The sequence below is a fragment of the Humulus lupulus genome, chromosome 4 (assembly GCF_963169125.1).
Source record: "Humulus lupulus chromosome 4, drHumLupu1.1, whole genome shotgun sequence".
Lineage (NCBI taxonomy): Eukaryota > Viridiplantae > Streptophyta > Magnoliopsida > Rosales > Cannabaceae > Humulus > Humulus lupulus.
This window is the reverse complement of record NC_084796.1, coordinates 249,092,433-249,109,085: the sequence shown is the minus strand read 5'-3', so window position 1 is coordinate 249,109,085 and position 16,653 is coordinate 249,092,433. Positions and strand designations below refer to the sequence as shown.

Below are 16,653 nucleotides of genomic sequence, written 5' to 3'. Positions count from 1 at the left end.
AATATCTACATTTTCTATTGATCATTTTCCTTCTCTTTTTTTCTATGGGTTTATACCTTTTTAGACCCTGTGTTTTTCTTCATTACCTGTTTGGACCCTGTGTTTTAACAAATTATTTTTTTGACTCTGTATTTTGTAAAATAGTTCAAATAGGCCCCTAAACTGATTTTGATGAACAAAAAATTGAATATAACAACACAGTTCTTAGGCAGAATGACTATATTTTTGTTCTGAGTTATTAGTTTGATAAATTATTTGTGATTTTAGTTCAAAAAACTTTGATCAAAATTGGGTTTAGGGATCTATTTGAACTATTTTAGAAAACACAGGGTCCAAAAAGTAATTTGTGAAAATACAGGGTCCAAACATGTAATGAGACAAAACACATGGTCTAAAAATGTATAAACCACTTTTCTATTGATAGTTTTTCTTTGATCAAATCAGGTCCAAATGGAACTTTAAATTAGGGATAACTTTGGTAGTGTTGAACATTTTAATAATGTAATATCTGCATTTACATTTTATGGGTATTATGGTAATTTGGGCATATGAGGAAAATTTGGTAATTTATGTTCATTTATATGTGATTTTTTTTAATTTCGTGATAATGTGTGATTTATTTTATGACAAGAGACGGTTCCTTCAAGTGTTGAGGGTTTAATTTAAGTGCCAATTATATTGGAAATAATGGGTGAGAATAGAAATATGAATCTTGTGGTAGAAATTGTAATTTCCATAAGTTAAAACTATTAGCACAAGGAGGAATTACTAAAATGGGCTTAAGTGGTTTTAGTGTTATCATTATTATTATTTTACAAAAAAAATAAGCTACAAAAGACATTGCTGTTATGGATGGATATTTTTGTTTAGATATTAGATATATATATATATATAGATAGTTTAGATATTTTAGTTTTTTCTTCTTTAATTATTAACTAATAATCATAAATTTGAAAGAAAAAAAAGTAGAATAAAAAGTTAGAAAAAAAAAAGAGAAATAGATTGAGTAGTTTCGAGAGATTTTAAAGTTGTAGCACTCATTTATATATTTATATAAATATATAGATTATGTTGAAATATGAGAGAATTCACCTATTCAAAACTGCATTAAAAAATGAAAGATGTATTTGAGTAATTAGATACATCTGTCAACTCAAAACACAGCATACGTTATGCCACACCAGCTCCACAAAACAATTGTATATATTTATTTTCCTTTAAACGACAAAAGCTTTTAAATACAAAATGGGAATGTGGGAAGACTGTCTAATACTCGTACAAGGGAAAAAAAATAATCATAATCATATAAATTTCAATCAAAGTAGACCCGATTGCTTCAATGCCTTTTCAAAGTCTTCATCAGTATTCTTAACCTGCAATTAATAGAAGTAGCAAACAAAAAATTAGACTGAAAACATATACACTCTGTTAGAAACATATCAATCATCAAAGCCAAACTTACCACAGTCACTTCACTCTGAAAGTAGAGCTCGATCTTTCTCATTGTTGCTTCATCTCTATCACCACAAATTAAGTTAAATACAGCCCCTGCAACACAAAACACAAACCAGCAATCACTGTCAATTGTTGGTTGGTATTCTCAAAAACTCAACATAACAATGACTAATGCAAAACATGGTTTCAAACTTACCCTTCCTCCCAAACCGACCAGCCCTTCCAATTCGGTGCAAGTAAACCTCATAATCAGGCTCTTGGGTATCATACTTAATCGGCAAATCATAGTTGATCACCAAATTAATCTACAAAGACAAATATTATTCAGCACTCGTGGGCACAATACCAAAGGAATAACTTAAAGAAAGAAGAAAACAGGTATATTCATGAGAGCGGAACCTGTTGTTGGTCGAAACCCCGAGCAAGAAGGTCAGTTGAAATAAGAACTTGAGTCAAACCATCTTTAAACTCTTTAACAATTTTGTCTCTCTCTTCTGGTGTGTTGGCACCTTGGATGGTCGTAACAGCATACCCATCGTCCACAAGCTGTTTATGCAGCATGCTTGCACTGTTTCGTGTTCGAACAAAAATAATCCTTTGTCCAAGGTTTTCACCCAGATCAAATATTCTCTCTTTAATTATTTTAATCTTGGTCATCTCATCTGGACAAAAGACCTTGTACTGCTTGACAGACTCCAGAGATAAGTCTTCTTTCTTCACGAAGAGCTGGTTGTAATCTTTAACTATCTTCGAAACAAAATTCTTGACTGTTTCATTAAAAGTTGCAGAAAACAGAAGCACCTGACAAAGTGAGATATTAGTTGATCACCATTCCGAAAACCCTGAAAAGCAACTGCATAAACAGTTTCAGAAGATATCATGAACGAAAAATGAGGATCGTTCTAAATAAGGCTAGTGAGAAACCTGAGAGATTCAACAAACCTGGCAGTGAGGACTGCTTCTCTCAATATCCTTCTTTATTCTCAAAGAATCATCTTTAAAGCCATCCTGCAGGAAATTTTAAATAAGCTATCAAGCATAAGTGACATATAAAACTTAACTCTATCAAACATCAACTTATTTCGGAGATTTTAGTTACCTCTGCGAGCATGTGATCAGCCTCGTCAAAAACAAGAATCTTCACATTACTAACCCCCAATTTCTTGGCAGACATCCATTTCTTAATTGTACCAGGTGTCCCAATTACTATTTGAGACGACACAGGTGGCCGTTTGTTAATGGATATATAGTTTGTGCTGTCCATCGGAACGGCACACTCCGAACTTATTCCCGAGTACCTCCCCATTTTAAGAAGAACTTCCAAATTCTGCCATTCATTCATTTCATCAACCAAAGGTAAAAGACGTTCAAATTTACTTGGTCATAAAAACAAAACATAACCAAAGTTTAACCAAAAGGGCACCAAGAAAATGATTCATTGAAAACAAATCACTATTTGGATAACCGATAATTTCTTTAAAACCTAAAAATAATTTCTATAGTTTCACTGACACTGTATCCTTTCAACTAAGCCTACAACTCAATGACACCAATGTATCTGTCCTGTCAACTAAATTTTGTGGCAAATTTGCTAACTTGCTCACACCGAATGCTTTCTTCCAGATACAAGTCAATTACAAATAATAAAACATATAAAATAAATAACTTGATTGGTACCTGAATAGCCAACTCTCTAGTGGGACAGATGCAAATGGCTTGAGGAGCCTTGAGCTGGGGATCAACACGACTTAACATTCCAAGCACAAAACAAGTGGTCTTACCAGACCCATTATGTGCTTGGGCAATCAAATCCTTATGCGGAGGGGTCAAGATCATTGGCAAACTAATAGCTTGGATCTTACTGGGTTTCTGAAACTTCATCTCCACGTACAAGCCCTTGAGCAACTCCTCTCTAAGTTCCAATTCCTCAAAAGTTTTAGCTGAAGTGTAAGGCGTCTCCCCAGATACAACCTGTTCCCCAAGGAGAAAAAAAAATTATCAACTGACTTGGCCTCAAATTCCTAAACCCTCAATTTTGTATCCAAATAAAAAATCAAGCATTAACTTTAGTCCAAAACCAAAATCCAAATAAGGGGTGGGAATGAATCAATCTTACAGCTTTGATATTGGAATCTTCTGGCTCATCTAGGAACTTGTTTATCTTCTTGTCCTCGTCGATTTTCAAATTATCAATGTTTATCTCTGAATTTGAACTAGACTCGGGGTTGTTTGACTCCTCATCTTCCATATCAGCCCAGCGTTTTGTCTCCTTCACTGGAGATTTGGTAACTGTCGGTGGTTGGGCGATGGTGGCGGCAATGGTAGTAGTGGCAGCCGCAGCATTAGAATCAGCATCCGACATGGTTGTCAATCTGAAAACATAACAGAATATTATGGCTTGCGATTAGGGATGGACATTGGTTGGGTTGACTGGGTTGAGGGCATTTTAATCAGCCAACAAAACTACATTGGCATAGAGAAATTATAACCCATTCAAAATATTTTTATTCTACAACCCAATTCTACTATCTATAGTGTTGTTCGGGTTGCGTTGAACCTACTTCGTAAACTTCAAAAATTTTAAATTCATGTCAAATTTAACTTTGAAAATCAATAAATCATATTCCTCAATCTAATAAAGAAAATTGAAAAAAAATATATCATCAAGTTAAAACCTACAATATAAATCACTCAAAATTAATGGCTTATAAAACTGTAAACAAAATAAATCTTAAAATATTAGCCATCTAAACATAGATCTTCAAGATATTATAGTCATCCATATAATACCAAACCAAATAGACACAATCATTAGTTTGGATTCTTCTTCTCTGCTCTGTCTTCAGTTTGATTGTCTAACAACTCACACCTGGTCTGGTCTGGGTTTGGTGTGGGAACAGGCGAGGTGAGGTGGCGCTAGGGTAAATTCGAAAATTTTAATAAAACCATAATCAGATTACATTCACCAGCATAATTCTTTTTAACTGCAACATGTGGAAACTTTTCGTTTGAGCAGTAGTTTTTATTCCCCTACCCCATACGTTATTCTCATAATAGAGTAGATTTAGAGCAGTGATTGGTAATCCACTGCTACAAAATAAAGCCAAGACTTTCCCATTAGTTAGTTACAATGCCAACACTCGAACTTTCTCTCTCATTCATCACCACTATTCTACCTTTGTATTACTTCTTTGAGTTATTTTCATTATCTTTTTAAATGGCGGTGTTACTTACGAAGGAAGGGGTCAGATTCCTCGTGATGACATCTATCGTGACATATATGTCCACATTCAACTTATTATCCCTCACAATTTTATCCACTTCCGTAGGATGTCACTTGTGCATGCCTAGCCTACTAATCAATAGTCTTATTACCATTTTTAATTAGTATTTTAGAATTTTAATATGTGCATATGCTTTTTTTTTTAAAAAAAAACAGGCATGTACTTTCTTATAGGCCTCTAATGACCACTGGTCTCAAGAAAAGTCCAAACCTAACAGTCTAGCTCCCTAAAAATATTTAGGCAAAACTTTTGGAACTGTAAAGGGCTAGGAAGAAGGCCTTGCCACCATTCTGCTTCCCAATCTTGTTAAACAACTCCACTAGAAACACCTGATACACTCTAACAACAATCGCTTATATATACATATATATTTACTTTAAAATATTTAATCAAACACCTTAACGACAATATCAGATTCAATATACAAGTAACATAACCAATATATATCTGAGTCAAAAATAAAACAAAATAAATAACAGTCCATAAATCAAACACACTGTAATAACAAAACTAACACAATCTACGAATCCAACACAACACAGGACCCTCACACAGAAATCAGAGACACCCCAAATAAAGATACATAGTATTGATTCAACCACAACACATGAATCTCACATACAAATCATCAAAAACAACAGAGAGCATTATCATCGTATCGTGCAGAGCCCAAAACAGAGAGCTGCCTATAGTTTTAAAATTAAAAATATTATGTATATTTAAAGCTATGATGGAGGTCGAGGGGCATTACCAAAAGTCGTTGAAGGAAAGTAGAGAAGTCTCCGTCGTCGACCATAAAGAGTACAAATCCACCACCGTGAGCAGCGACTCTAAGACGTCGGACACGGAGGAGGGTATAGCAAACGAGAGGAAACAGAATGATTTAGGGGTTAGACTGGGTATTTTTCAAGATTAGATGGCCCAAATTAAAGCCCAAATAAGGCCCGTCATAATCTATTCCAAAATTGTCTGGTCCAACCACTAACTTCATCCTCTTCTTCATCCGAATCCGACCACCACCACCGCCTATCCTTCTCTCTCTAAGTTACTCAGAGACGAAGAGAGAGAAAAAAAGATGAACTCCCGCTTCACGACCCTAGGCCGAACCCTAAAATCGACCTCAAAAAAGCTCTTCTCATCTTCCACCCAATCCACATCCACCAGTTCCCAATTCCCTCAAACTCTAGCGGGGCTCCGAGCTCGATTGGCCGCCGAATCCCCCTCACTCACCGATTTCGCCGAGGATCTCAAATCCAATAGCCCTTATTCCGTCGAGGTTGGGACCAAGAAGAATCCCCTTCCCAAGCCCAAATGGATGAAGGAGGCCGTCCCCGGAGGCCAGAAGTACGTCCAGATTAAGAAAAAGCTCAGGGAATTGAATCTCCATACCGTGTGCGAGGAGGCTCGATGCCCCAATCTCGGCGAGTGTTGGTCCGGCGGTGAGACCGGCACTGCCACAGCCACGATCATGATTCTCGGTGATACTTGTACTCGGGGTTGCAGGCGAGCTTTTTTTTTTTTTTTTTTTTTTTTAAGCTGAGATTTATTTGGGTTTGGTAATGTGCTTGGGATGTTTTCTCAGCTTTATTTGATTGAATTTGGTGGTACAGGTTCTGCAATGTGAAGACTTCAAGAACGCCGCCTCCACCTGATCCTAATGAGCCCACCAATGTGGCAGAGGCGATTGCGTCGTGGGGGTTGGATTACGTGGTGATCACTAGTGTGGACCGGGATGATTTACCTGATCAGGGGAGTGGTCATTTTGCCGAGACGGTGCAGAAGTTGAAAGAACTGAAGCCAAATATGCTCATAGAGGCATTGGGTATGTTTTTATTTTCTTTCTTTGTGGTGTTTTGAGAATCTAATGAATTCATGCGCTGATATATGTCTTAAGTTGTTTTCTTTTTCCTCCCATGAATGTTGTTTAGGTTATGAGTTTTAATTTTGCGGTTAGGTTACAAATTTGTGTGCTGAAAGCCTGATACAGTACGTATATGAGTGTATATAACCTTGGAAGAGTCTGATGAAGACTGTATAATGCATTTTAGTTTTTAGTGAATTTCATCACCGTTGAACACAGATTCATGTGTATGCAACTCTGTTTTCATATGGTTTGGATTAGTGAGCGTCAACTGTTCTATCTGATTTATGCTCATCCTTTTCAGTTTGGTCATATGCTTTTGTAATATAGTTTTGCTTCTGTATTGTGTAGTTCCTGATTTTCGAGGAGACAGCACGTGTGTTGAGAAAGTTGCAAGGTCCGGGCTAGATGTATTTGCTCACAATATTGAAACAGTTGAGGAGCTTCAGAAGGCAGTGCGGGATCATCGGGCAAATTTTGAGCAATCTCTAGAAGTTCTCGTGATGGCTAAAGACCAAGCTCCTGCTGGAACGCTTACAAAGACTTCAATAATGTTAGGCTGCGGGGAAACACCTGATCAAGTTATGAAGACGATGGAGAAGGTGAGAGCTGCTGGTGTTGATGTGATGACATTTGGTCAATATATGCGACCTTCCAAGCGTCATATGCCTGTTTCTGAATATATTACCCCTGAAGCTTTTGAGAAGTATCGCGTCCTCGGCATGGATATGGTATGGCTTTATCCTTTTTGTTTTCGTAATCTGGACATGCTATAGGCTCTATATGTTTCATGCTATCACATTTTTCTCTTATAATATTTTGTCATTATGTTTGCGGGATTTACTTATGTTACTTTATAGTATAATTTTGTGGCTTGAGTTGATTGTGAACTTGATGTGGTTGATAATTATCTGAATTCTCGTCAGCTCCTTAATGGTCAATGGTCAATTAGTTAATTGTCTTTCTTTTCCACTTCAAGTGCATGTTGGAGCTTGGAACCGTTGTTTTTCATGCATTTTATCTGTTCCTGTTGTGAAAGATTATCAATCTAGCTGGAATTGATCTTCTTCAGTTTGAAATTAATTGAAACCATATACTCTAGCTGCCACTGAATTTGTTTGCTTATTAATATCATATACTTGGTTGTTGACTAGCTTGTCACCAGTGCTCTGGCTCTGCTAACAGTAATTTTACCTAATTTAAGAATACCTTTCTGCATTAGTTTCTCTACGGCCCTATACATATGTATTTCTCTGCTCTTGGTGCAACTGCAGCCGGCAATTGATGATTTTTCTGATCCAAGCAAGGTTGCATAGCTGTTCTCAATTCAGCTCTGGCATTTGTTTGCTCCTGCATTGTCAAATGTTGGAAGTATTTGACCTGTACTCATTATTTGATTAATGCAATCACCTTTTCAATTTTCAAATTTTCAACGACCATGAAGATGCACATTTCTTGGTTTCTCATGTAGTCATGATTAAGAAATTAGGTTAGCTTTGCAACGTGACAGCATTCATCATGCAGGACATAATCAATGCTCAACTATTACTATTTAATCATATGCTGTAATAATTGTCGCATGCATCAAAACCTCACCTCATTATTTTCAAACATTTGTTGATACTCACAGATATAGCATCTACCTCATATTAGTAACATTAGTTTGTTTGATTTGATGAAACAGGGATTTCGCTATGTGGCTTCTGGTCCTATGGTCAGGTCATCATACAAAGCAGGTGAATACTACATCAAGTCCATGATAGAATCTGATCGAGCTGCATCCTCTTCTTAACTTTTCTCAAGTGACTAAGAGGTTCCTCACCCTTTTCTACCCTCTTGTACGTAATTTTTTTATTGTATCAATTCATAAATGGTGCCCCTCGGGTCTATTTGTACAACCAATGATTTACACAGGCTCGAGATCAAAATTTGATGTCATTTAGCTTAGGGGTTCAAAATTTATAAATTGTGGTTCAAAATTTGATTCCATTTAGAGTTGTGGTTCAAAATTTGATTCCATTTAGCCATGTGGTTCAAAATTTGATGCCTTTTTTATTGTGGTTTAAAGTTGTAGGCAAGTGGTTTAAATTTAAACCTTAGTGGTTTAAATTTAAAACATAGGAGTTTAAATTTTAAGCTTAGGGGTATAAATTTAAAACATAGTTTGTTAAATAGAGTTGGATTATAAATAGAGCTTAATGGATAAAAATTTGATACCATTTAGCCTTGTGGTTCAAAATTTAATTCCATTTAGCCATGTGGTTCAAAATTTGAAGCCATTTGCATTGTGGTTTAAAGTTTTATGAAAGTGGTTTACATTTAAACCTTAGTGGTTTAAATTTAAAGCTTGGTGGTTTAAATTCTTAGGTAAGGGGTTTAAATTTAAAGCTTAACGGTTTAAATTTAAAACTTAGTTGTTTAAAGACACTTGGATTATAAAAATAGCTTAATGGATAAAATTTTTAATTTTGAGTTCAAAATTAGATACCATTTAGCCTAGTTGTTCAATATTTGATGCCATTTGGTTTGTAGTTTACATTCTTAGGTAAGTGGTTTAACTTTAAAACAAAACGGTTTAAAATTAAAGCTTAGTGGTTTAAATAGACTTCTATTATAAATAGAGCTTAATGGATAAATTTTTTAAAATCGCGATTAAAGAGGTTTAATTTTAAAGTTTAGTGTTTTAAATTTAAAGCTTAGTGGTTTAAAGAGACTTGGAATATAAATATAGTTTGATGGATAAAAATTTATAAATTATGGTTCAAAATTTGATTCCATTCAGCCATGTGGTTCAAAATTTGATGACATATGGTCTGGGGTTTAAATTTTTAAATAAGATGTTTAATTTTAAAGTTTAGGGGTTTAAAGTTAAAGCTTATTGGATTAAATTTAAAACATTGTGGTTTAAAGATACTTCGATTATAAATATATCTTAATGGATATAACTTTATAAATTATGAATCAAAATTTGAATCCATTTAGAATTGTGGTTCAAAATTTAAAACATTGTGGTTTAAAGAGACTTGATTTATAAGTAGAGCTTAACAGATAAAAGTTTATATTTTATTTTCCAAAACTTGATGCCATTTAGCATTGTGGTTCAAAATTTGATGTCATTTAGTCTTGTGGTTCAAAGTTTGATGCAATTTGGATTGTTGTTTAAAATTATAGGAAAGTGGTTTAAATTTAAAGGTTAGGAGTTTACAATGTTTCTTGTTCAAGAAAAATAATTGCTATTTAAATTTTTAGACAAACGGTTTACATATAAAGGTTAGGGGTTTAAATATAAAACTTGGTAGTTTAAATTTAAAACATTGTGGTTTAAAGAGACTTGAATTATAACTCATATGGTAAAGATTAGTACCACTTGGGAAGTAATTCTCATTGCTAAACTCATTGGTAAGTTTATGATATCAAGCACAAAAACTCAGAGTTCCACAACTCTTGATTTCGAGGGTCAGTGAGCAATAAAAACATTCTTAAAACAAAAAGTATTGAGAATCATATTTTGTTGTTGTGATCATACATGACACAAGTTCTCTGCTGGAGTTTCATGACCGTGCTTCCTCTTGTACCCATGATCCCAAAATTCTAAGGCCATCTTCCTTCTCATATCAACAATATTGTTTGGACCAATTTTGAATGGAGACATCCCCATCATTAACAACTCAGCCATTTTTATCACGTAAATACCACAATCAAACCTGCAAATTGGTAAAAGCAAAATTCAACAGAAAAAATTGAGGAGAAAAGAAAAACTCAGCATACAAAGTAATTGAATCTTAACAAACTCACGTGTTATTCTGAAAAGGAGTTTCAACCCATGAGAACCTAAAATCCTCACACATAGGTGCATAATGTTTACGTTTTTCATGGAAGCCCAAATAATCCAAAATGAATGGAAGAATTCTGCAATATTTCTTCACGTGTGTTTCAACATCTTCGTTATTTGGACTATTAAATGAGTCATAGATATAGATAATCTTTTTATCAATATGTAAAACTCCTAAGCTCCAATGATCTAAATAAATCCCCCTTTCTTGTGGAATAAGAAATGGCATGAAAACAAAGTCAACTTCAAACCATGACTTTCCAAATTTCAATATTTTTCCCAGAATGAAATCAATAATAGCCTTCATTTTGGGACATGGATGCTTTATCCTTTTATGTTGATCATTTTTTTTTACATCTGAAATCATCTTCCTTAAACGAGCCTAGCTATACAAAGGCTAGGCTATACAAATATATTTTAACATGGCCAAATTAACTATATTTTAACATGACCATTTAAATAAAAAGGCTTATGATATGGAAGCAGGACAAGTACCCCAATTAAGTATAGCTGTCTTCTTTTGTTTTCATTCCTTTTAAAATTAAGAATAAAACAGCATGAAGCTATACAAATATATAGTTGTCCTTGTCAATGACATACATTAGATATATATAAAGCCTTTTTCCTTCAAGCATTCTACAGTGTCTCTCAAGCTCACTTCCAATGGGATGAAATTGATTCCCAGACTCTTTGCTTTCAAAACTGATACTTGATACTTTGGCATTTGCGGCTGCTCATCTTCACATCTACCAAACAACAAAAATTACTCTATTATAATTAAAAGTCCGGTAGCTAAAAGTGTTATTAAATACAAAAAATGCAATTTGTACTGACAACTTCTAATTAAATGTTATCATATATTTAGTGATAAGCATTCATTAGTTGTGACTAAAAGTGACATTTAATTGCAAAAATTATATGAAAAAATCGAAACTCTATAGCGAGTAGCGACTGTGTTAACTTACTTTTCAGGAATATTCAGAGAAGGGTAGAGGCGGTCTTTTAAAATCTTTAAGAGATCAGACATGCGTGCAACACATCCAACTAGACAGTATCTTCCACTAGCTGAAGCAACTTCCATTGCTTGAATGTGTGCATTTGCAACATCTCTGACATCAACGTATCCAAAAACTTCATTTGGAAACATTTGATTCCCTGCACTCAAAGACCAAGCAGAATCAACACAACCTATGTATCAAATTATCTTATCTTGATGACAAGATGAACATAATATGATCACAATGAGTGTGTGAGAGAATGCTAAACTGTACCCTTTAAAAGTTGAATAACCAGCTCCACACTACCATTAATAACTGGTGGCAAGAGAGGACCAAGTACTACTGCTGGATGAATAGTGACCAAATCGAACATATTTTCTTTTGCAAATTTCCAAGCCAAGCAGCCTCCTCAGCTAGAGTTTTCGAAAGTGGATAATAAAGCTGCAAAGAAAAATGTCTAAAGTCAAAACCACAAGCTTAAAATTCTAATTCCCAATAGATAATAAGAATCAGAAGCTAAACACAATGCCACTGTTATAAAGACATGGTGATGAGTTATGACTCGACTAATGGACAGTTAATACAGTTTAAAAACTAACTGCTTGAAGACTTGATGAAAACTCAATATGTAAATGACTGATTAATAGAACTTTTGTCCTTGTGTTTAGAACTTCTCTGGGAAAGGTTATGTGGCTGTAACGGGGGTTATTGGGGTGTGTTAGTTTCCTGGGAAACTGTAAGAGAAAGTCCTTTACACTAGTTGTAGAAAATCAAGCTGTAAATTCTTTTCATTAATTGCTTAGTGAAGTGAAATAATGCAATCCACACGAACCAAGTAAAACCTGGTTGTGCTCTTTCTCTTTTGGTAGTACTTGCTTTCTTTCTGTTCTTAGATCTCATGTTTAGCTGAATTTGGAGGCTTTAATCCTCACAAAAAGCAATATTACAAAGCTTGAGAACAAGAGTATAAACCTTCATACTCTCGCAAACAGCAGGATCAGAAAACCATGTCTCGTCCACAACCACATCAGGGGTGCATTGTGTTCCATTGAATACAACTGAAGCCATGGAAGATGTTATAATCACTCTCTTTACAGAAGGAACTTTAGCACATGACCTCAGAACATTCAGTGTTCCCTTCACTGCTGGCTCTATTATTTCTGCCTGAAATATACATTGCAAAAACTCAACAATCATTGCAGGAGTCAATATGAAAAACTTACCAAATCATTATTTCAATATATATAATATAAATAAATATAGATATATATATATATATGTGTGTGTGTGTTTACATGAGGGTGTGGAGCTGAGAGAAATGAAGGAGTGGCTGTGTGAAAAACACCATCACATCCACTGACAGCAGAATCAAAAGAGCCTTCATCCATTAAATTTGCTTCAAATAAATGAAGTCTTTCTTTAGCTCTATCTAGTGCAAGTAAGTGGTCTGTTTTCTTTGAATCACCTACATATATTATAAGCAGATCAAATAGGACTTCGAGAATTATGAGATTAACATCTTTGTTTTCAGCCCAAAAAAAAACCAAACAAACTTAACCCTAGAATTTGGCAGTGATTTTTGTCTTCTCTTTTTGGTAAAAAAATTGAATCAATTTGAAAAGGAACTATAAAGAGAACTTACTTAGATTACTGACAGTGGCTTTGACAATATATCCACTTTGTAGTAAGACCTTCACTAGCCATGAAGCTATGTAACCTGAAGCTCCTGTAACACACACCACTTTCCCTACTCCACTAATCCTCTGCTCTCTCTCTGTAATGTGTTTATTCAGAGCCTTACAAATTAGGTTATCTTGGGTATTGACAACTCCATCAAATATGGTAAATTATAACTTTAATTGTTTTGTTTTATAATTGTTAAAGCAGTGAACTACATCATATTGGGAGCTATATATTGGTATATACTTGATGTTCATTTTGTCTTCATGATAATCCTATGATGCCTTTGGCCCAATCTGGTGAGGTTTGGATGCTGATAATCACTGCACTCTGGCCAAGAATGTGTCCCACAACTACTGGGGTTGCTGTAGAGGATTTGTCTTGTTTACTGATACATTTGGTCTTTCAATCTTTGCTTGTGAAGGTTTTGGCAATCAGATTCAACTCCCATGCTGGTAGATTTTTTAATGGCTTGTGGAATTGCTTTTTTATTCACTTAACAGATTGGGATTATTCAAGCCACAACAAACATGGTAAAGACATGCTCAAAACTCTTGACTTGAAAAAATTAACCATGGATTTGGTTTTGAATATAACTTGTTATTCATTACAGAGTGGATCATTGGTTACATATATATACCCTGGGAGGCCTCTTTCTAATGTGGCCTTCAAGACCTGTCAGAAGCTCTTATGTTCCTTGGTGACTTCAAATCAGTCCACTACATGAAGAACACCCCAAACTCATGTTTGTTGTTCAGGTAATAACAAGTTCAAGAACAACTAGTTTGATCTTTCTTGTCTTTTGTCTTTTGTTTTACAATGGTATGTTCATTGATCTTTAGTGGATTTTAGTTCATATATCTTCATTGTTTAGTTGAGACTTTTGTGAGCATTGAGTGTGGTTGAAAAAGGGGTTCTCGGGTTTGCTAAGTAAGCAAAAACATAGTACCGATAAGTTTATACTCTTGGTATTGGGATTCATATTAAGTTTATCTAGGTATCTCAAAACTCTAATTAATCTTGAAACAAAAGGGTATAGTAGTACTACTAGATAAGAGAAAAAGAAAGTTGAAAATGAATTGGCCTAACAAGAGAAGTAAAATAATAACACAACATGTGAATGGGAAAAATCTCAGGGGTCTCTAGGAATTGATCTTCTTGGCAACTGATAAAAATAGAAAGAGAATTTTGGACCAACCGTTAATAGACAGTTAAAAAGGATATTTAAGAACAAGCATAAATTGTTCATATCATAAATATTAAATTCAGGTCATTACATTAGCTTCTGCCCTCCTAGGCATCTAAAGTGAGAGACCTACGTTAGTTATAAAAAGTAAATAAAACAAATCAACGAGCTGACCAATAAACTAGTATGGGGGCTGCGGTGGATGTTGAGGATATGGTGGCTGGGAATCAAATGGTGGGAAAAGTGGTGGCTGCTGAAAGAAGATAGGATCTTGTTGATTTTGGTCCCAGCGCCCAAGCAAAGAGTTGATATGGTCCCATCAAATGCGAATTTTGCCGATATATAAAATCATTTTGTTGAATGATATGAGAGTTTTGTTGAGCTAAGAACTGCATATATGGATCTGTAGGGGGAGTGATACGAACATGTGCATCCTCTGCCATAGGTTCAATCTCTTCTTCCTCATTCTCCTCTGGTATGGCACCTGCTAAATTAGCTCTTGCTAACCGTTTAACAGTTTGTTCACCATATGCATTCACCATAACAGCAGTAATAGTAGGAAGAGCCCTAACATAGAGGTCATCTGTCCATGATGGAGTGTCAGCTTTTTGACACAACGTTGTAACAGTGGATGCATGTCCTAAACCTCCTGTTGTGCCTCCCCGTCCAAAACGTTTGAGGCTACTATTGATCACTTTGCCAATGTCAATTGTGTACCCCTCCAAAATGGCATAAATAAGTAGTACACGCTCAACAGTAATAGAGGATACATGAGAAACTGGAAGAAGATTTGCACACACAAAATAAGTCCAAGCAGTGGCTTCTTTTGTCATATCTGCTTTCATCAAATGTCGAGGTTTCCCATTAGACATAACCCATTGAGAGCCTGGTTTACACAAGCGATTTATCACTGCACCAAAATCAATTTGTCCTTCTATAAATTTTACATACTCATCCTCCTCAGGATCTAAGGTAACCAACTTGAAAATACCATTTATAGTATTAATATCGAAAGGCACCCATTTTCCACGAACAAAACATTTATTTTTGCAGCACTCCGGAATATTAGCATAAAATTCTATTACCAATTGTTTTATTCCTCCATAAGGTACTTGAACTAAAGTCTTCCACCCCTCTGCTCAATATTAACAAGAATACTATTGTAAATTGGATCATGCTTTAGCCTAGAATCGAATTCCATGCCTCGTTCAACCAATACTTTCTTTGCTCGCATATTATCAAATCTCTTCTCAGCTTCTTCACTAACAAACTTATCTGAGTTAAACTTTGGATTTTTATCCCTAGAAGTAGAAGCTTCAGTAGATACCTTTGATTTGTTTTTAGGAGCCATTTGCACAAGATAAGACACAAAAAATATTTCTTCAAAATTACCTAAAAAATACAATACCAAAAACAATGATGTCAAAACATTGTATAATCATCAAATAGGCATATATTTATATTTATAATAACTCATATATATATAATATTGAATTGCCTAAAAAAAATTAGGGGTGATAAAAAAAGCAAGCAATAAGCTCACAACATATAATTCTCCAAGACATAAAAAGCAAGCAATGGGCTTTAATGTGTAATTATAAGGTGGAGACAGATCGTATGCTCAGAACATATAATTCTCCAATACATATAATTCTACAAGCAATCAATGAGCTCACAACATATAATTCTCCTAAACATAATTATGTTTCATATAATTTACAATTATCATCTTCTGCTTAGAAAATATCATAAAATGTAATTTGGAAGTAAAGAAAGTAGATTGCTAGAATGATTCTTGAAAATTTGACCATATATTACGAATTCTTATGTATCATGATTGATCTTTGAAATACTAATGTTTTTAATTTCTCTATTGCAGCTTCATACAGGAAATGGGTTCTTAGCTTCTACACTAAAAGACTTTATTATTATTCATTATAATATATGAACATTTTTTTTGTTTTTTTATTAGTTTCAATGCTTCGAACCTTAGAAATCAAAGAAGCAATGTTTTCTTTGGTTTAAAGAATATATTCATGTAAAATATTTTTAATTTATCAGTGAAAGAGATTCTATAGCAACCTCAAATAATACTCACAGTCTCATATTATATATGTTGTTTTATACGATTCAATCAAACAATTTTTTTTTTTTTTCTTTGGTTGAAATAATCTAGAAAACTCAAATGTCTTCTTCTCATTCAATACATGTTTGTCTCTTTTCATTTCCTTATGTCACAACGTTGCATTTTAAACCTTTTCTATCTAGGCCAAAAATAATTACGAGACCAAAAATAATGAAATTATGACATAGAACCTCATTGAGTCAATTTCACAAACACTTGGTGAGCACACTAA

General features: G+C 34.5%; 3 protein-coding genes and 1 pseudogene across 4 annotated transcripts; 1 reads left to right on the top strand and 3 right to left on the bottom strand.

Annotated features, from left to right (window-relative positions):
- Positions 1 to 1,188: 1,188 nt before the first annotated feature.
- LOC133831661 (DEAD-box ATP-dependent RNA helicase 38-like) lies at positions 1,189 to 5,626 on the bottom strand. Of its 2 annotated transcripts, none has more exons than XM_062262034.1 (9): positions 5,491 to 5,626; positions 3,572 to 3,827; positions 3,133 to 3,426; positions 2,555 to 2,782; positions 2,398 to 2,463; positions 1,855 to 2,256; positions 1,652 to 1,760; positions 1,463 to 1,548; positions 1,189 to 1,373 (listed from the first exon to the last, which is right to left on the bottom strand). In XM_062262034.1, the coding sequence occupies exons 2-9, from the start codon at positions 3,815 to 3,817 to the stop codon at positions 1,317 to 1,319; spliced, it is 1,488 nt and encodes a 495-aa protein (XP_062118018.1). In that variant the 5' UTR covers positions 3,818 to 3,827; positions 5,491 to 5,626; the 3' UTR covers positions 1,189 to 1,316. The 2 variants fall into 2 exon arrangements, with proteins under 2 accessions (XP_062118018.1, XP_062118019.1); XM_062262035.1 differs by lacking the exon at positions 5,491 to 5,626 and adding an exon at positions 4,246 to 4,264.
- Positions 5,627 to 5,665: 39 nt separating this feature from the next.
- LOC133831662 (lipoyl synthase 2, mitochondrial-like) lies at positions 5,666 to 8,627 on the top strand. The gene is made up of 4 exons (XM_062262036.1): positions 5,666 to 6,242; positions 6,350 to 6,561; positions 6,952 to 7,331; positions 8,285 to 8,627. The coding sequence occupies exons 1-4, from the start codon at positions 5,815 to 5,817 to the stop codon at positions 8,390 to 8,392; spliced, it is 1,128 nt and encodes a 375-aa protein (XP_062118020.1). The 5' UTR covers positions 5,666 to 5,814; the 3' UTR covers positions 8,393 to 8,627.
- Positions 8,628 to 10,120: 1,493 nt separating this feature from the next.
- Positions 10,121 to 10,739, bottom strand: LOC133833168 (uncharacterized). The gene is made up of 2 exons (XM_062263420.1): positions 10,396 to 10,739; positions 10,121 to 10,304 (listed from the first exon to the last, which is right to left on the bottom strand). The coding sequence occupies exons 1-2, from the start codon at positions 10,737 to 10,739 to the stop codon at positions 10,121 to 10,123; spliced, it is 528 nt and encodes a 175-aa protein (XP_062119404.1).
- A 193-nt stretch (positions 10,740 to 10,932) lies between these two features.
- On the bottom strand, positions 10,933 to 13,271 carry LOC133833167 (phenylacetaldehyde reductase-like; annotated as a pseudogene).
- Positions 13,272 to 16,653: the final 3,382 nt, after the last annotated feature.